At 35.7% G+C, this 21,193-nt stretch overlaps 4 protein-coding genes across 4 annotated transcripts in view; 3 read left to right on the top strand and 1 right to left on the bottom strand.

The window, feature by feature from the left end:
• LOC144441919 (S-formylglutathione hydrolase-like) overlaps positions 1 to 21,193 on the top strand; it is a 134,152-nt gene that overhangs the window by 74,506 nt on the left and 38,453 nt on the right. The gene's annotated exons all lie outside the window — the stretch shown is intronic.
• Positions 521 to 5,435, top strand: LOC144441910 (esterase LipI-like). Its single transcript, XM_078131168.1, has 7 exons — positions 521 to 728; positions 2,647 to 2,779; positions 3,071 to 3,290; positions 3,431 to 3,525; positions 4,220 to 4,359; positions 4,667 to 4,753; positions 5,320 to 5,435. The coding sequence occupies exons 1-7, from the start codon at positions 521 to 523 to the stop codon at positions 5,433 to 5,435; spliced, it is 999 nt and encodes a 332-aa protein (XP_077987294.1).
• On the top strand, positions 7,165 to 10,960 carry LOC144442706 (ethyl acetate hydrolase-like). The gene is made up of 7 exons (XM_078132081.1): positions 7,165 to 7,356; positions 8,004 to 8,152; positions 8,456 to 8,675; positions 8,777 to 8,871; positions 9,553 to 9,692; positions 10,102 to 10,188; positions 10,854 to 10,960. The coding sequence occupies exons 1-7, from the start codon at positions 7,165 to 7,167 to the stop codon at positions 10,958 to 10,960; spliced, it is 990 nt and encodes a 329-aa protein (XP_077988207.1).
• On the bottom strand, positions 14,154 to 15,332 carry LOC144442705 (trace amine-associated receptor 1-like). Its single transcript, XM_078132080.1, has one exon. The coding sequence runs from the start codon at positions 15,330 to 15,332 to the stop codon at positions 14,154 to 14,156; it is 1,179 nt and encodes a 392-aa protein (XP_077988206.1).

Below are 21,193 nucleotides of genomic sequence, written 5' to 3'. Positions count from 1 at the left end.
GTGTAAGTTATTTGTTGATGTACTAATATGGAAATCAGGCTATGGGCAAACATTGAGCTGTATTGTAGATCATTGAGAGAGAGAGAGAGAGAGAGAGAGAGAGAGAGAGAGAGAGAGAGAGAGAGAGAGAGAGAGAGAGAGAGAGAGAGAGAGACAGACAGACAGACAGACAGACAGACAGACAGACAGACAGACAGACAGACAGACAGACACAGACAGACAGAGACAGACAGACAGACAGACAGACAGACAGACAGACAGACAGACAGACAGAGGCAGTCAGATAGACAAACGGACGAACAGAGACAATTCATTGTGCTTTGTGAAACGACTGTGGCGCTGTGCTGTGATGACTAATTTTGCCGATGGTGACCTTTGACCCGTCATGGCACTCTACAGAGTGGCCCAAGTTAGGAACAGATTGAGTTTGTTGACATATTCGATTCATATCGGTCACCGGACTAACAACAGTCCAAAAAGTTACAGCTTAACCCTACAACAATATTCACCTACAAGGATCATGTCAAGTCTTGCTGAGAAGAGAAACCACCTACACAAAGAGGCGAAGGCATTCTTAGCGCTCACAGACAAAGCAAAGATCCCTCTATATAAACTACCGATAGCCGATGCCCGGACAGCCAGCTTAGCACTGGTACAGATCGATGGTACAGAAGTACCTGTCGACGGATCTATTCGAGAATTGACCATTCCAGTTCCCCACTATCAAGGTAATGGTGTATCTAAAAATCTATCCACTCTATACATTATTATGTAAAATTGTACAGTAGAAGTCAGTAGCATTAGAATTACTATTGGTATACATGAAATTGACCTTTGACCTCTGCTTATAAATATCAAATTGTTTCATCCAGAACACGAGTGTGAAGCTACCATCATATTCATATTCATCTTCACTTTCAAAAGTTGACCTCTAGCTCAATGTGAATATGATGATAGCTTCACACGTTCATCATCAGATTCGAAGTCTTCCGAATGGGTACGAACACGCGTTCGGTAAATCACATATCCTTCATTGGCAGGTTGAAATCATGTGATTGTAATTACTTTTCACTTGATTTGCGTGGATTTGCATGCTTTCTTCTTATTTTTGCCAGAGTATCCAATTTGCACCATTAATTATTGTTGTCATGGACCATAATTTTTACAATCGATTGCGTTGACCCTCCCCGATCATCAAGGGAACTACAGACATTGTGATAATTGTGGTCTTGACAGCACTATTTTGTGTAAATTTCACCTGTGTAAGTGTTAAGTACGGTTTCAAAGATAGCGACACTGCGGGAAATCAAAACACACCCAGCCAAGCCGTATTTTATTACATTACTCATACAGGTTTTTTGTACACCCAAATATTAATATTTCATTTTCAAAGATATGGGAAAGGCATACTAAACATCCAAATTAGTTTTTTATATGACAACAATAATTCATGGTGCAAATTGGATACTCTGGCAAATCCACGCAAATCAAGTGAAAAGTAACTACAATCACATGATTTCAACCTGCCGCCAATGAAGGATTTATGTGATTTGCCGAACGCTTGTTCGTACCCATTCGGAAGACTTCGAATCTGATGATGAGCTATCATCATATTCACATTGAGCTAGAGGTCAACTTTTGAAAGTGAATATGAATATGAATATGATGGTAGCTTCACACTCGTTCCAGAACTGCATGCATTGTTTGAGCTTTACAGGTTGGTTGAAAGGTCGCAGGCCGTCGACAGTTGGGGGCAAGGAACTTTGTCATGAGTCTAGTTATTAAAAAAATAATATCGAAAAGTGCACTCGTATAAACCTTTCAGTCAAGGTATTGGAAATGACTACAGCAAAGATTGAACCTCGTGGTTCTCATCGACGATTCTAATCAGTATTTTATTTATTTAAAAAAAAAAAAAAAAAAAAAAAAACGTTTTATAAAAAAGGAAACTAAAATAATTACAACAGCGAAAAGACAATAATCACATCATGGCTAGATAATTTCAACAAAATGAAAGAAGAATATGGAATTTCAAACATCGACAATACCACAAAGGAATACTTTTTGAACATTTGTAAAGATTATTTCACCAAGAAATAGACCAAGACAATGATAGGCGAAACTCAAAGCTCAGAACTTACAAATTGTTACACAGCAATATACAAACAGCCAATTATCTTAAATCAGTGGTCTAGGCAATCTCAAAGAACTAGGCAATGAAACAAAATGTATTACTCTTTTTAACTCTGATCAAATACACATACTTATGGCACTGACAACTTTCATAAAATCAGCACTCATCAAAAGGAAAGACATTCTACATAGTAAAAAGATATTATACATTACATTTATCTAACCTAAAGTTTACACTTTCGTATGTTTTGTTATTTTTTGTTAACTAAATTATTACTCTAGTATTCTATTCTATTCTATTCTATTCTATTCTATTCTATTCTATTCTATAATTCTATTCTATTCTATTCTATTCTATAATTCTATTCTATTCTAGTCTATTCTATTCTATTCTATTCTATTCTATTCTATTCTATTCTATTCTATTCTATTCTATTCTATACTATACTTGCATTATTGCATACAAGGTGACCTCATACCACCACTACGTTAACTAGACCGATTTATCAACAGATGGTATACCCGTGACTGTATATCGTCCGTCCAGCTGCTCTGATAATCCAGCGATCTTGATTTACTTCCATGGTGGAGGTTTTATGATTGGCACTCGTCAGTCAGTTGATTCAACATGCAGGATAATAGCAAAGTGAGTTACAACTTTTTTTAAAACTTTAAACTTTCTGACAAAAACGAAAGAGTACGATTTCGACTTCAAAGACGGGCCGCAGTCATGGACTGAAGTCAATATTTTTATATATTGGAAATTTTTTGAAGAATGAATAGATCATTATCATATTGTAATGTTTTGAAATACTGCATATTACCCAGGGGGCCAGAGGGTTTTACCTGATACGGCACATCCTATTAAAGATTCTCTATATTGAACTTTTGCATCCCGGATGATTCATTTTCAAATCACATCTCTTTTCGCCATCAGCAATGCAAACTGCGTTGTGGTGAATGTCGAATATCGTCTGGCACCCGAGTTCAAACACCCAGCTTCTATTCAAGATGGCGTAGCTGTAACCAGATGGATTCTGGGAAATAAGAACTCGGTAGGAGGCGGAGAGCACAGTATTGTGGGTGTTAGTGGTGACAGTGCTGGAGGTACTATATCGTCCAATATCTGTCATGAGGTATTCGACCTTGATTTTCAGGTAAAACATCTTTTCTTGGTAAGACTCGGCATTTACACAAAGTAAACTTACAGTTAATTGTGGTGCTTTGCTCGTTGTTGCCAACATGTCTTGTTTATTTTTGCCAGTAATTTTTTTATTCGTCATTTTGTTTTCGGTAGGTACTTATCTATCCTGCCGTTGACATGGTAACGATGTACCCGTGTCGTACTGAATTCATGGATGGGTTTATGTTGGACATGGAAACGGCAGCCTGGTAAGCATAGAATTTGTAGAAAGCACCTTACACTTAAAAACACTACTTGATACTGTTCAAAAATTTAGGTGTCTGACTTTCAAATACAGTAAAGTAGTCCCATGTATTGTTTTTGAGATGTTGAATGTCTCATACCATTCATTTTGTCGAGGATACACCTACTTTGCAATCAACTGTTCAAACAAGGCCAGAAGGCAATTGTAATATCACAGAATTCATGTATAGCACAGTTTAGTCAGGATTTTTATGTACAAATGAAAATTCATCATATCTGTGTTGGTAAAGCATAGTATCGAACTGCTTTTTTGTTCAGAGCACAAACTTGAAAATTGAACCTGAAATTTTCGACTGCACACTTCAGTCTTTGTCAACATATTGACCAACTATTCATCAGAACACGTGACCTTACGGATACGTTAGCCTAATGACGGGTCATAGCTAGGTGCCTGGAAGTTTGTAGCGCCCTCCAGCGTTGTTCAATGATGGTTTAAGTACCAGGATGTAGATGGCTTCCTTGACAAAGACTGAAGTGTGCAATCGAAAATTTCACGTACAATTTTCAATTTTGTGTTTGGAACAAAAATGCAAGTCAATACTAAGGTTTTATGTAAATATTTTTATATGAGTAAAACCATTTTTTCTTAGCTTGTCCCACTTTGATCTGTTAATGTATATTTCATATTCAATTTTTCAGGTTTCGGGAAGGTACATACACGCGTCCTGAGGACATGCATAATATTTCTACGTTGAAAAGAGATATGGCAAGTTTTAAGAAGCAACCACCATGTTTGATGATAATCGCCGATTCTGACATCCTACGTGATGAAGGCTTGGGTAGGTACTGAACATAAAGCTGAAAATACAATGGGTTACTTTGTGTTCCATTTGTCACAACCAACCATGAGACTCACAATGAACATTTTATTGTAAGAAAATATAAACACACTCACTTAAATTGTGACAAACCTGTGTTAAAATGATACTCTCTCTCTCTCTCTCTCTCTCTCTCTCTCTCTCTCTCTCTCTCTCTCTCTCTCTCTCTCTCTCTCTCTCTCTCTCTCTCTCTCTCTCTCTCTCTCTCTCTCTCTCTCTCTCTCTCTCTCTCTCTCTCTCTCTCTATTTTTTTAATTTCAATTTTCAGCATATGCAGAGAAACTTAAACGAGCTGGTTGTCATGTAGAGACACTTCTCGTGAATGGCATGGTTCATGGATTCTATACATTTCCAAGTAAGTCAAAACTGTGCCTGTGACTGACTGCAACGATTAAAAGAATAAACTATCTCACAGCTTGAAAGCGATAGGGAAATTGTTAAAATAGATGTAGAGGTGTTCTTGCGTACTAGTATATTGAATTTTTTTGGACTATTTCTGGTTTTACTTTTACCAGCAATTCCCGAAAAAGTACGCCTAGTTATTTCTTGTTGTCATCAACTCCATCAGTTGAGCTAACGCATTAATCGTATACTGTTGTACATCTTAGGAGGAGAGCTTTCACTTTCATTAACTCGTAAAAAAATACACATCCATCACTCGGAAAACAATCATAATTTCATTGAATTTTAATTTTTATCTTATACTCACCTTAAAAACTAAGCAATCCATCATTCTGTGTGGTGGCCTTCATTTCGCTTCTCTTATTTCCAATTACACTGTCTTATTATTTTGTAGCTGAATAAAAGCCACCATTGTGACCCAGTTCGATTCTGTAGCGGATACATAGCAAATTGCCAATTGCTGAGTTCTCATTATACTGTATACCTTGTTGCTTATTACTCATTCCTTCTTATTTGCAGCTCTTTTCAAAGAAACATGTGCAAATGCTCACAAGAGAACAGTGGAATTCATCCAAGAACGGGTTCACCAAGCCAGGAAAACGACCAAAGGCAAAGCACCAGCTGGCAGACTTTAGAAATTTGTTCATATACAATTCATTTAATAAAACGCGTGTATAATCCAGAGCTTTAAATGGTTAGTTCAATGGTTTCCTGGTCAAGTCCAACACGTGTAGCTCTACTCTGAACTGAAATATTATAACAACTAACCACACAGGAAATATATTTGTGACATAAACTATTACTATTTTAGGTAGCATGTACCTTCCGGAAATTTCCCTGAAATTCAAACTTCTTGAAATCTTCATTAACTTTGTCATATGAAATTTTTCTCTTGACCGTTTTGAAATATCAAACCAAATTTGGGGTTCACCGTATTGTTTCCAAACAAATCGACAATCTCTTATTTTTCCATTAAAATAATAAGTACATGTATTCGGTGGCCATATTGGATTCTAAATATTTGATACCACTTTGACCTTTAGTTCAAAAGTATGTACGGTGACCTCTGACTATCTTTTGCCAAAATATTAACTGAGATTTTGGTTTTCTTTAAACAAAGTAACAACAAAATGTGTTTCAAGATTATCATTTCTGGGTGCATACTACAGTAACGTTAATGACGTCTTTTTGGAGAGGAAAGAAATCACAACAATCACACAATCATACAATTTACACAATAACAGTTCAAGCTAACAATAGGTCTGTATGCTTCGGTAAATTGGAATTTGATACGTAGTAATGCTGTTTGCATGAATTTTAAATAAAAAAACAACTGGCATTATATGCTACTCCAATAATGCTAACAAATTGTAACACTTCCCTTTGAAATGCATTCAGCTTTGTGTTTTAGCAAAACTGAACTGAATGCTAAGTGGTATCAGACGGGTTAAAGTGTGTATGTGTGTATATTAGTCTATGTTATAGACGGGTTAAAGTGTGCATGTTAGTCTATGTTATAGACGGGTTAAAGTGTGTATGTTAGTCTATGTTATAGACGGGTTAAAGTGTGTATGTTAGTCTATGTTATAGACGGGTTAAAGTGTGTATGTGTGTATATTAGTCTATATTATAGACGGGTTAAAGTGTGTATGTTAGTCTATGTTATAGACGGGTTAAAGTGTGTATGTTAGTCTATGTTATAGACGGGTTAAAGTGTGTATATGTGTGTTAGTTTGTATTATAGACATGTTAAAGCGTGTATGTGTGTGTGTGTTAGTCTATATAATTATAGACGGATTAAAGTGTGTATGTGGGTGTATTAATCTATATAATATAATATAATATAATATAGACGGGTTAAAGTGTGTATGTGTATAAGTCTATATAATTATAGACGGATTAAAGTGTGTATGTGTGTATATTAGTCTATATTATAGACGGATTAAAGTGTGTATGTGTTGTATTAGTCTATATAATATAGACGGGTTAAAGTGTGTATGTGGGTGTATTAGTCTATATAATATAGACGGGTTAAAGTGTGTATGTGTATATAAGTATATTATAGACGGGTTAAAGTGTGTATGTGTGTATTAGTCTATATTATAGACGGGTTAAAGAGTGTATGTGTGTACAAGTCTATATTATAGATGAGTAAAAGTGTGTATCTTAGTCTATATGTACTAAAGATAGTAGTCTGAAAGGTAACCACGTGATCATATTACATAAGCGGAAACAAGGACTGGATTTATCAGAGGTCAATAAGAAGATTGTTGACCTGTTCGATTCCCATCGGTCACCTGACTAACACAACAGTTCAACAAGTTATACAGCAGTACCGTACAATAACAGCCACGTACAGAAATGATGTCAAGTCTTGCTGAGAAGAGGAAACATCTACACAAAGAGGCGAAAGCATTGTTAGCACTTACCGACAAAGCTAAGGCGCCTTTACTTAAATTACAGATATCAGACGTACGCAGAGCAAATTTAGCTCTGGTGGCGATTGACGGTACAAAAGTCACCCTCGACGGTTCCATACGAGAGTTGACCGTACCGGTTCAACATTATCAAGGTATTGTGCAAATATCAAGGTAACCATCGTACATAAAACAAATGGCACACTTTGTTTTCATGTATATATCGTGTTTATATAACACAAGGTATATATAAGAATGGGGTTTATGTAACACAATATTGTAACAACATAAAGGTTTACCACACAGCTAATCAGGACCGCCATTAGATAGAATGACCTTTGGTTTGTGAAGGTTGGACCCGTCGGTCAAAAATTCGGGGAATGGAAACGACAAGTTGTTTTATGAAATTTTAAAATTATACTTACAAATTTTGTGATTTTCTTTAAATTTGTCAATTTTGTTTCAAGCTTTCATATTTTCAGACCTAGTAGACCTGTACTGAAACAATCGGAGACTGAACATCGACAACCAAAAATAAAAAGTGCAATTCATGAACACTTCTTTAAAAAATTACATTATACATCACCCAGCATTTTATGTATTGTTTTGCTTTCTTTGTCAACTGTTGTTGTTGTTGTTGTTGTTGTTGTTGTTGTTGTTCTTGATGATGATGTTGATGATGATCATGATGATCATGATGATGATGATGATGATGATGATGTCATTCTTTTATTATCATTAAACATCCAACTTTTGGTCATATCACCACTACGTTAACTTAACTAGATCGATTTATCAACAGATGGTATACCAGTGACTGTATATCGTCCATCCAGCTGCTCTGATAATCCAGCGATCTTGATTTACTTCCATGGTGGAGGTTTTATGATTGGTTCTCGTCAGTCAGTTGATTCAACATGCAGGATAATAGCAAAGTAAGTTTAACTGTAAATTATTTCAGAAATTGAAGAAGTTTGGCATCAGACATTTAGGATTGTATATAAACCTACTGATTCGTCTAATTCAACTATAGTAGAAGATTTTCAGAGCAAACTGATGTCGAATGCATGGTCAGGTCTTTGTGAACTGATGGTAGAACTGTTACTGTTAAAGATTGCATTATGCTTTTGTCCACTATCTGGAAGAAATTTTGTAAGTACCCCCTCCCCTTAATTCTCTTGAAGCCCCTCCCCCAGATGTTTGTGAATGCAGTCTTACATTTCGTTTTTTGTCATCAGAGATGCAAACTGCGTAGTGGTGAATGTCGAATATCGGTTGGCACCTGAATTCAAATACCCAGCTTCTATTCAAGATGGCGTAGCTGTAACCAGATGGATTCTGGGAAATAAGAACTTGGTAGGAGGCGGAAAGCACAGTATTGTGGGTGTTAGTGGTGGCAGTGCTGGAGGTACTATAGCAGCCAATATTTGTCACGAGGTATTGGACCTTGATTTTCAGGTAAAGCATCTACTCTGTTCAACGGTATGTGATACCAAATAATTTGATAATGAAAGTGTGTTCTTGATTGTTATTTTTTATTATTTTTTCTCGATAATTAGATACTTATTTACCCAGTACTGGACATGTTAACCGAGTATCCCAGCCATACTGCGTTCGGAGAAGGGTTTGCGCTGAACAACGGAACTATGGAGTGGTAAATTTAAAGGAAGTTAATATAACTCATCTATTTAGAGGGGGGGGGGCAAAGTCTATAACTTTATGGACTTTTGTAAACAAAAAGTTCATCAATTTTTGAAAGATAAAGAAGATGAATTTCCTACTATCATTGTGATGAAATCATTTCATGAATCAGTCAGACTATTTTTCTCATAGCTAAAATTCTGTTTGCTGAAAGTATCAATTAGTACATATCCCAAACTACATTTTTGAAAAACATGCTACTTCCACAGAATGGGAGTTTGTGCCTAAGGGCACGATAACGATATCCGCCAGACATGAGGAGGGCTGATATGCTCTCAATCAGAAGGCACACACCACCATACTAAGGCTGTAAGACGCTTGGTGAACGTTAATGAAATGCCATTTGACGAGGCCTGTATATGATTTAGATATAGTCAATTAAATCACCAAAATTAGGACAGTATCTAGCACTTTTGTAAAGGTCGACTTTTAATATTTTCGTGTAAAAGTACATATTGCCCGTTAGCAACAAAACCTTACTTGCCAAGTAACTAGCCAAGTATCCTAGCTGCAGTTTCAATAGCAATATTGCATATGTATATTGAGTGAGTCCATAACACACTTGGGGTTCAATGAAATTTTTGGAGTGGTTGCTACAGTCTTCTCTAATACATTTCCTATTCAATTTTTCCAGGATTAAGAAGTTTACATTTACGCGTCCTGAGGATATACTGAATATTTCTGTGTTGAAAAGGGACATGGAAAGTTTCAAGAAGCAGCCACCATGTTTGATGATAATCGCCGACTCTGATATCCTGTGTGATGAATGCTTAGGTAATGTAGGTAATGATCAGACTTAAGGCTGTGAAGGTCTTAATTAACTACGCTTCCATAGAAAGTAGTCGGTCTTCTGTATATTTTGCCCATTTACACACGTTTTCATCACCTGCGCCAACACTCTTTCCCCGTCAGGTCATGTATTATAATATCATACATATCCATACACGATAACCGAAACTCACCAAAGTAGTTTAAATGTAACTTTATGACTGTCAATACAATGTTAATACAAACTTAAGTCTTGCACACCGTTTGATGGTAGCGAAAATAGGAATGATAGGACTAGTTGTTGAATTGTTCGTCAATTTGAAGGTGTTTTAATAAATACTCGAGTTATTCTTTCTGTCTTTCTCGTTTTTTTCTCGACCAAGTTTGCACAACTTTTATTGGTTCTTATTTTCAGCATATGCAGAGAAACTTAAACGAGCTGGTTGTCATGTTGAGACTCTTCTTCTGAATGGTATGATTCATGGATTCTATGCACTTCCAAGTAAGTCAGTTAATGATGTATGTTAAATGAAGGGGGTATCTTTACTTGTAACTTCACTTTTTTGTAGTATACATTTGACAAGATTTATAAGACCTAAGGATCTACGTTCATATGTTACATTTGTTGTATCTGTCAATGCAAGCATTAGTTCATAAATGGGAGTTGGTTTAGTAAAGATTGTATTGTTACGCATGTACCAGTGACTACAGTGATGTAATATCAAGGACACTCATGTGTCTGGATTTAATTGTTGAGCTCTGAGATTTGTGTTTAATGGGGGAATATGTGTATCTTGTAGTTCGTATTAGCTGACTTAGGGAAGGATTATAGCCTCCTCTTTCTGTCTGTCTGTCTGTCTGTCTGTCTGTCTGTCTGTCTGTCTGTCTGTCTGTCTGTCTGTCCGTCCATGTGTGTGTATGTATGTATGTATGTATGTATGTATGTATGTATGTATGTATGTATGTATGTATGTATGTATGTATGTATGTGTGCATGTGTGTGTATGTATGTATGTATGTATGTATGTATGTGTGTATGTATGTATGTATGTATGTATGTATGTATGTATGTGTGTGTGTATGTATGTATGTATGTATGTATGTATGTATGTATGTATGTATGTATGTATTAACTTATGCTTCTAGATCTGTTCTCCTTATTTCCAGCTCTTTTCAAAGAGACATGTGCACACGCACACAGAAGGACTACGGAATTCATCAAAGAACGGGTTCGCCAAGAAACAAAGAAGCAAATGCCTACCGGACGGCTTTAATGTTTGTTTGATGTGAATTTCGATTGCAAGAACTCAGTCTAGAGTTAAAAGGTCTTCAAAATAATTTACTACAAAGATGAGATATATAGTCGCCATGTACTACTTCATTTTACACATAAAAATATATGAGATAAACTGCATTCTTAAGGCGATAATCAGATATAAAGACGTGGTACTCTAAGACATGACAGCGCTTATATTCGCACCCTTTCAAATTTGGCACAGCAAAAATATTATTTGAGCTAGCCACCTTTAGGTGATCAACTACCTTGAAAGGATTACAACGATAAAATGTATAGCATTATTAGTTTGATTTCCATTGCGCTAGTTGACGTTTTGTTTTACTGATATCATTGTAAATATACCATAACAAATATATATTTCACCGTTCTATTGTTATCCGAGGGTTAGTAAGCAGTGATGAAAGTTTATCTGTAAAGTCTACCGAACCTACGACACAAGACTGCCATCTACATAAATTATACACACATCTTGACCAGGATGACTATGATACCAAAATGTACGCCTGTGTGTGATAGCATAGTGGCACTTAGACATGGTTTCAATGCCAACTTAACGCTGGCCTATTCCTAAATGACTTACAGAAGGTACAAAATTGGTCATCAACAGCACAGGTAGACAGTACTTCTCTGTTCACCACATAAGACTACAGCAAAAACATCACAGTTTACACGACACTTCTTTATTGAAAGGTTATGATCATACATATCAGACGATATCAATGTTACAGTTTTCAGTTTGTTATCGAATAAAACTACAGAGATAGGGTACCTGTTACGTATATAACTTTAATGTGCAATACTTTGGTACAATAATACAACGGGTATCACTGAAGTAAAACACTTTCTGTATCTGCTACACTCAGTTATAGCTTTCGTATCAGGTGTAACAGTATACTGTTTCAATTGGTTCATTTACAAGCCTAACATGTAGTCTTGGTAATGTGGTCAATTAGCAAATGAAACAGTATATTTTTACACTTGATATGGATGATATGAACGATTGTGGTACATTCAGAAAACGCTTTACGTTGGTGTAATGGGGTGTGCAGTGTGTATGATTTACGCTAACAGCTTCATTCGTTTATTAAGAATTATTACACTTGGACTGACCATGAAGTATATGACTGTACATAAGACAAGTGACGACAAGTGTGGAAATGAATATCATATAAAGGTTACTGTTCATTGTTGCAAATCTATTTACGACATGGTTACTAGGAATCCATGCTGGGAACTTATTGTACACCACTATTATTACGTTTTAATTAAATGCCTACATGCAGTGTACATGTGGTATCACAGCACCAGACATCCTGCCCAGCAGGTGTTCGAAGTGATGCAGAGTAGAAGATGTCTTACATAGGTTCGTTACAGACTTTTTAGCAACGCTGAACTTCCAAATATGAATAGATGTACGGAGGTTGCCAGGAGATCAATTCATCTGATGTAAGCAAGGATGTCAGGGGAATTTTAATTCACTCAGAACATATTTAGTTAAAATGAATCTCCAAGATGAACAATTACTTTCTGCCTTGAAGCTATCATCGAGTCCCCTTATTAGGATCAATTTTCTAGCTAGTTAGTTTCCTCTTACCATTTGGATATGACATAGTGCTTCCAATTTTCCCATTCAATATTATATTTCCAACTAATTACATGGACTAAAGATAATATATAATAAACACGTACTTTCGAAACGTATACATGTACTTTTCTCGATAATATCAATTCCAAATCACTGAAAAACGGTATGTATGTATGTATGTATGTATGTATGTATGTATGTATGTATGTGTGTGTGTGTATGTATGTATGTATGTATGTATGTATGTATGTGTGTATGTATGTGTGTGTATGCGTGTAAGTGCTTATGTGTGTATGTGTGTGTGTGTGTGTGTGTGTGTGTGTGTGTGTGTGTGTGTGTGTGTGTGTGTGTGAGTGAGTGTATTCTACATTCTTTTATCACTTTATTTATACTCGGTAAGAAGTAGCACTACAATAATAATATATCAAATGTATTAAAATTAAAGTTAGAACAACTATCAATGACACATATACCAAATCACAAATCCCATAAAAAGTCAATCAGTACAATCTCTATACTAAGCACCCATTACATAGGTACAAACAGCAATAAGGCAATTACAACAATAAAAACAATTAAAAGCTGTACAAATTCAGAGGAAGAAAACCATATTAATACCTAAAAACAACATCTGAATAAGTGAGAAATATCCATTTTCACACTTAGATTGTTCCAATTACTGGTGCCTGGTAACTCAATGATTTCAGGCCATATTTAGTCGTTCCACTCTTCAGGATATTTAAGATGTTATCACCTCTCAAAATATATACATTCATATTGAAATGTTGTTATGCTATACATTAAATTCTAGTCTTCACAAAATTGTTATGCAACAGCTTCAAGTAGACATGATTTTAACACTAACTACATTTAGATAAAAGGAAAATACTCATACTCTATATCATTGTGAAATGTAAATATCTAAATATCCGCCCCCCCCCCTAAAGTTATTCATGTACATGTCCACATTCACTGCAAGTTACGAATCAATATCAAAATAAACTATTGTGAAATAAGTGTTCAATAATAATATTTTTCTTTAATTAAATTAATTTAATTTCTTAGATTTTCTAAAATGCTATATAGACCTACAAATCAATACTAATTACAGAAATGCTTTGCACCAGGACCTTGAACGACACTTAGCTAATTACTATGCAAGGTTAGTTTAAGTTCTAGTCAAAGGCTTATTATCAATCATGGAAACATGGATATCCATAGAATTATGGAGTTACGTCTTTCAGTGAACATGATATGCTGTAATGTAAGGTGGTTTGCACCACAAAGCAAACAATACAATAATCATTTCTCATCTTTAATGAGATCATATCACCGAAGAAGCCATTCTGTTGCTTCTATAATCGTCTACTAAATACAGCACATGATTCCTTCGTGATACAGCAAAAAAGAAGACGAAGAAAAGTATACACTACTGATTGAAATCAAGCCTTATTGTACTTCCCTTCATAAGGGCAGTTGAAGATTAGGCTTCATTATCTAAATTGGCATGAAAGTCTATACCAAGGTAACACTGTCGGTAAAATAAATCTAAAGATCTCCATGAACTGATTGTGACGTCTTCATTCTATGGAACTACAGAAGTATTTGTTTGTTGTGTTAGCCCTGAATTGGATTGATCTAAGATGTCAGACACTTTACCATTACGGCAGCTAAACAGCTTCTTTAAACCAGCCCGAAAAGGTGGGTACTGAAACGCATAAATGAACGGGTTGATGCAAATGTTGGTGTAAGCCATCAAAACTGCAACATCGTGGAAACGGGAATAGAGAGGAACCGTCTCTGTCACGTTGTACAAGAAAAACCACAATGCTTGAGGGGTCCAACAAATAACGTAAGCAACTGACACAATGAAGAGAGTTTTGGTGACGTTTTTTCGAGAACGCTCTAGTGCGGTCTCTGCCTTCTTGCTACCATTCTGTTGGCTTACAGAGGCAGCAGGTTGGTTTTCAGAGGGAGTGGGGTTGTTCAGATTTCTTATCGGTGGAGCTAATGTGTTCTGAGCTGTAATGGGCAGATTGGACTGTTGGCCACCTTCTTTATCAACCATTGACACCTGTACGACATCATTTCTGTTGGACTCACGGGTTTTCTTTACCAAATGCCAGCTTATCTTTGAGTAGGAAAAAATGATTACTCCTAAAGGAAGGAGCCACTCCTCAGTGAAGTACAGCATTCCGGACAATTTTGAAGCAACTACACTGTACCATTGAATATAACAGCCACCGCGACCACTATTGAAGTTGGCAAAGGCCCAGAATAACTCTAGCAAGAATGGTATGACCCAAATGAATAGTATCGCAATGGATACCTTCTTCCGAGTCACACGGTTACGATGCATTACCGGATGAATTACGGCCAGATATCTTTCTAATGTGAGAGTTGTCAGGTTTAGAGAGGATGCCATTAAGAGCGACCAACTGACAAAGCCTGACTTCCAGAACATGCAGTACAAATCCCCGGAAAAATCAGCAGGAACCACAATACGTGGACTACATTTCCTTATTAAGAAGGCAACCGACGTGGCTAAGTCAATAGCCGATTGGTTGAAGATAAACACCTTTGTGAACGTGCTCAATTGTTTCTTTAGGCGCGAAAAAACAAAACAAACCAAAAAGTTACCGACCACACCTAAAGATCCAATAGTGGCGTTTAGAATCAACGATTGGTGTGCTGTAAGGAATCTAGATGACGACGAACTTGAACTTGAAACTGTGTCCAAATACGTCGTATTGTTAGATGCCATATTGTGTTTGGGATCAAGTTGTGCAATACCAAATGAGAAATAATTAAACAATCTAGCAAATATAACAACTACCTAAAATGAACAGTTTTTAGAGTCCCGTGTTTCTAAAAACGGGTAGCCTGTTACAATATGTCTATAACGGCTCTCAGCTATCTTCTTCCTCCGGGTTACTGATTGGCTGCCCACAGCTAGAAGTGTATAAGTTACCAGGACGCTTGCTTTGAATCAGCAACAAATATCAGACGGGGAAAGTGGACTGGACTAACTTTGTCTTGATATCTGATTGTAGGAATTTCTGTTTCCTTCATCAAATCTGCCAGGGAAGGTCCTTTCGCCGTCACGTGGTAAAACAGACACTGGAAAAAATAATGAACCATATTTTGAAGATCTCGTCGGTTTGCAAACTCTTGCTAGAGTTTAAAAATAAAAAGATTTAGCTTAGTATTTTGGTATCATGTAAGTTTTTGAGAATGTCAAAATCAAAGCTCGCTAGGATACACTACTGGGATTATTGTCACATGCTATCAACTAAACGTAAACATGCACTAATATTACCGAAACAGATATGGCCTTGAGTAGTTTAAAGTTTGTTAAAAAAATAAAATCGTTATACATTTTCTAGACGTAAACGTCGATGATAGCTTCCAGCTAAATTGCTGTAATTCAATACTCAAAAACAAGAGAAAGTCTTCATTAGTCCTAAATGAATATTCAAAAAAATCACTTTGAGAATAGCGGGAATGCAGTCCACCAACTATAACAAAAATCAGGACGATATCTTAATGTGTTAATAGGTTTTCTAGCTTCAATTGTTTTCTTTTAAGTATGCACGAGCCAAGCCACATACTCTAGAGTTGCCTGAGTAGTACTTATCAACTTTACAATTTACAAAGATGAATTGACGACTAAATGGACTAGAATATATTCTTAGTGTCTACGGCGTGATTGTTAGGTTGTACTCTGTACATATTTGCTGTTGATTATTGCAATCTTTGACACTCCGAAGTTATATTTTGGATTATACGAAATCACCTTTGTCTGCTAGAAACATGACTTCTACTGGTGGTAAAAACTACTGATATTTCAACTCCAGTGAAAGTTTCTTAGAATTCTTTGTATATCGCTGAGTACACACTAATCAGAAGTAGCGACGAAGGAAGGAACTACTGGTGAATAAACATATTATCTTGGGTTTCTTTCCTATCGCAAATCTTCACCAACATCCAAGAGGAACCATAATTAGTTTTCCTTTGAAAGTGTCATTGTTGTTATTGACAGTGGACATCATTGAAAGGCGAAACTACAGTGAATATACGTAGCGTTAATTTAGGTCGTTTTCACTTGGTTGATTTTTCCTGCTTATCAGGTGACATTTACATTCATTACAGGATCGCATTTGTGCATTTGTACTTGAAATCATTGACTTATAGCATAATACAATCTGTATACATTTTCATTTGTGGGCAGTAATTCTTTTGAATCTGTACAAACATGTATAGCATTTCACGTTTGGCAAGTACCTAGAGGATGTACTTTTAGCCTGATGAATTGAAACTCGAGAAATGTTCGAGTAACAACACTATCAGTAGAGACCCTTTGTGGTGATTCCAGACAGAGTTTTTCCTCTGCAAATTTATATTCATTAAAACACCGATTAGTTATAAGAGATGTGCATGATGCAGTTATTTTAAAAAGTGTATTATGTTCCAAAGATGTTTACGCTTTACTTCACAAACTACCAACTATTTTTCGTGAAAACTTTCAACGATTCTTAAAGTAATGACAGATGCAAGGAATTGCAAAATCGTGATTTTATCAATTATTACAATAAACGCCATTTTCACTTAGTCTCCAATGCGATAAGCAGCAAACCCAAATAACAAAAGCTTGATACTATTTGACAAGATGTGAGGTATAGACAGCGTGCACTATTTACAGTTTGCCTGGGGATGTTAAACCACTTGAGATGTTATTTATTGAAAATTCCCATCCCTGAGTTTCCAACAGAAAAGTACACAGTCCTTAAAAAGTAAATCTAAACGAATATCGACGATAGTTTCTGTCACTCAAGTAAAACTGAAAAGACGTGTTTCAAAGCACCATATCTTCGTCTATTGTCACCGAACGTGTCACAAGTGATTGACAGACATTTTTCAGTTGACACGTGTCCTCTATGAGTGTCGTTAATACAACGTTACACTTAGACTATGTCTATTAAATATATCTTGAACCATACATTTCTAACTGAAATATTTCGAAGAATCGAAGCTTCTCTTCGTCAGTAGGTATCCAAGTCTGTCAAAGTAATCAAGTTCTGTCACTTTAAAGACAGTGGCTATTGTCATGTAAAATCCTGCCCTTGTCTTGGAATGGAATAAATATCAAAGTAAATTCGGCCAGTTGTTGAATTCTGGTGCATGGTTGGATTCTGGTTGTTATGTTACTGTGTTTTGTTTATACCATTGATCAATGTATCTAGTTCTTTATCCACGTGGACTCAAGTAGTTGGCAGTAGGCTTTATTGGGACGGTGTATACAGTTTTTCAATTCCTGTAATTCTGGAGTTTTTATTATGTCCAATGGTTCATCAAAATAGATTGATACCGGTTCATATGTGTTGTTGTTTCTGATTTGTAATAGATGGTGTTGCATTCTGGTGTATTCATCTAGCGTGTATTAGCGTTTTTGACACATTGAATACCCCCCCCCCCCCCTCCACTTGGGAAATGGTCGCTTCGGTGCGAAACCGATTGTCATTAATTGTTTTTGAAACGTGGTCGTCTGTTGATTTAATGGCAATACTCTGATTTAATAATCACTCAATTCCCGTCAATCAATTGACTTACATAGACTACTTACAAATTTTATTACACGAGTCGATCGCTTCAATTGAAATGTGGATGACATCGCCAATATACAAACACATGAATCAGTCTGTGGTGTTCGTGGTTTTCTATAACTATTCAAGCCAAGTCTACAGTTCAACGCAATGTTTACACACATGGATCGTACTCTGTGAATAGTGCGACAAATAGTCAGAGTTTGTAAAACACCAATTCAGCTGGGTGTTGTTAAGACATTCCAATTTTCAAGTTTCCATCTTCAGCAAAGTTAATGAACAGTCTTACCTGAATAGTAAGTAGATTCTTTTATTTCACCGCCAAGTCTTTCAGAATAAACATGTTAACCAAAAAAAGGTAAAGAAACAAATGTTTCCAGCACGAATGTATTTCTTACCACAATTTATTTGTCACTTCCTTTCCTCCAGTCGTCTTTGTTCTGTAGATCGTAAGGAGTATAACGTTGTAGTGAGTTCCTAGTTAGGTGATTGTGTACCACAAGTACTACAATTGAAAAGAAACACACACATTTCTAACTTAAGGACCATTTTGTTCAAACTGTCATCTGCACAAAGCTGGAACGGTTTGTTTTGTTGTTTCTGTTATTGTGTGTGTATGTGTGTGTGTGTGTGTGTGTGTGTGTGTGTGTGTGTGTGTGTGTGTGTGTGTGACATTAAATACATATATCAACTTAATGTATGACAACTTTACACCTGAACAAACCTCTAGAGAGACATTATGCATTCACAAGCTGGGGGGTAAATACTAGACTGATCATCTTCAGAATGAGCTGTCACTTACATGTATTGCCTGAAATATTTGCACTTAGTTCATTGATTGACATTTTAGATTTCCAAATTGATGATCACTTTGTGTACACTAACATGTACACCTTATTCACAGTGTTCTGAACAAGATTCACTAATTCGTGTATAAATTGTATGGTATAATACAATAACTATACATCGACTGACATTTTATCATGAAGACTTTCACTCATGCTTCAATTAAATACTTGAAAGAGACCAAGGGGTGAATGCTTAGTTGACATCTTTATAATGAACACAGTGTCACAACAGTTCAGAAATATATTTCAAGAAGATAATTCTTAGGTCTAATTACTTGTAATGAGAGCATCTCTAAAAAGTGAAATTCTACATTCCATTTAAAGAAGGACAATAATGGTTAAATGGCAATAATTATAGTCAATGTGATTATTAGACGTTGCTTGAAGAGATCTGAAGACTGGTGTATTAGGATAGTTCGTGTGCTGTACGGTTCGCCTTTAGCAAAGTTACTTTGAAAGTTGCACCATGCGATCATAATGTATACTTGGGACTCACAAGCAACCTCTTCCAGAACAGGAACATTTAGCGAATGCTATTATACACGCATTTACATAAAGTCTTTGGGTATATCAACATGTGTATCTGAATTGTTCATTAATTGTCATTAATTAATTAATTAATTACTTAATCAATTGGGCATTAATAAATTTATTAATTAATTAATCAATTGGGCATGCTTTGATGGACACGGTACACTATGCCTTGCCTTGAACGACAACCTTGTGCAGAATAAGTTGTAAATATACATAATGCATTTCTGAGAGAAAACATCGTTCCATGGTCGAATTTGGTATACATGCATTTGGACATCTTTAGGTTTAAAATAGCACAGATCTACACTTCAATAATTTACATTGAATATTTTAGCTCGCTGAATATGTACTGATGAAAGGTGCAGAGGTTTTCTTGATATTAATACAGGAGGTTGCTGATTGTTGTAATAGAGAGAGAGGAGGGAGGGATATATATATATATATATATATATATATATATATATATATATATATAGTTTTGGTAGTTCTGGAACTCTTTCTTGGTTGTTCCAGAACTACCAAAACTAATGCGCTCTTAGCACATTGATACTCACCGAGTTATATATATATATATCGAGTTATATATATATATATATATATATATATATATATATATATATATATATATATATATATATATATATATATATATATATATATATATATATATATATATATATATATATATATATATATATATATATATATATATACGGGTGGATTAAGCACAACCCAGCAGGAACATCGGGTTTACTAATGATGCTACCCTGTCTTTCTAAAACCACTAAACTCGTGGCTAAGATATATGGCTACAGAGGTCATGCTGAAAACTATCATATACCATTACTATATTTACGACAATAATTTAAAGTTTTGAGTTCTACTTATGCGACTCAATTTATATCTCAGTGGAAGGTATCATGAACCATAAAAGTGCTTCCAACATAATTACATTATATTGACAGGGGGAAAACTGGACGAGTGGCATTTCAAGAATGTTCTTAAATTTACAGTGCTTCATAATCATTCTCTTTGAAGTTTTAGTGTTGTTTTTTCAATCGTTAAGAAGTCTGAAAAAGGTGTTGGCCTACAATGCGTTCAACAGTTCGATAAACTCGCTGAAATGTAAGGAAAATGAAATTTCGTACACAATATACATCACTTTCTGTTGCACCACCAAGCTATGGGTTTATGTTGAACACCACCATGAATGTCTAACGCCTACAGCAGGTGACTCCATATATATCACTGTACAAAGGTCAACAGTGTAATCAATGCCCCATCCAATTTATTGAGTCGATATGTTTGGATTCAACCCCTGGGCACGTAATGTCCTATCTTTTCAAAACCGATAACTCGAGAAACACTCGTCGAATCAAAAAACGGAAGAAACATTTTCGAAAGAGCAAAACAAGATAAACATTAGCATGATGAGACATCAATATATCTTTGAAACCCTTACAAGCTTTAAGATTCTTGATTTTTCGGAACATATGATACGCAAAGGTTCTCTTTGTAGATTATAGCTCAGCCTTCAACACGATCATCCCACAGAAGTTATTCGATAAACTTCATTTACTCAAAATCGATCCTTCAATATGTTTATGGGCTTTAGACTTCTGGTTAGATACTCCCCAATC

This window comes from Glandiceps talaboti, chromosome 11 (assembly GCF_964340395.1).
Source record: "Glandiceps talaboti chromosome 11, keGlaTala1.1, whole genome shotgun sequence".
NCBI classification, from domain to species: domain Eukaryota; kingdom Metazoa; phylum Hemichordata; class Enteropneusta; family Spengelidae; genus Glandiceps; species Glandiceps talaboti.
Note: the sequence above shows the minus strand (reverse complement) of the source record. Positions and strands in the feature narration are given on the sequence as shown.

Excerpts from the sequence above, each read along its gene's own strand:
- LOC144442706 (XM_078132081.1), top strand. The coding sequence starts at position 7,165 with ATGTCAAGTCTTGCTGAGAAGAGGAAACATCTACACAAAGAGGCGAAA. Across the intron at positions 8,153-8,455 it reads ACATGCAGGATAATAGCAAA|AGATGCAAACTGCGTAGTGG; the intron begins GTAAGTTTAACT and ends TTTTGTCATCAG. Across the intron at positions 10,189-10,853 it reads TGGATTCTATGCACTTCCAA|CTCTTTTCAAAGAGACATGT; the intron begins GTAAGTCAGTTA and ends CCTTATTTCCAG.
- LOC144441910 (XM_078131168.1), top strand. The coding sequence starts at position 521 with ATGTCAAGTCTTGCTGAGAAGAGAAACCACCTACACAAAGAGGCGAAG. Across the intron at positions 729-2,646 it reads TCCAGTTCCCCACTATCAAG|ATGGTATACCCGTGACTGTA; the intron begins GTAATGGTGTAT and ends ATTTATCAACAG. Across the intron at positions 4,754-5,319 it reads TGGATTCTATACATTTCCAA|CTCTTTTCAAAGAAACATGT; the intron begins GTAAGTCAAAAC and ends TCTTATTTGCAG.
- LOC144442705 (XM_078132080.1), bottom strand. The coding sequence starts at position 15,332 with ATGGCATCTAACAATACGACGTATTTGGACACAGTTTCAAGTTCAAGT.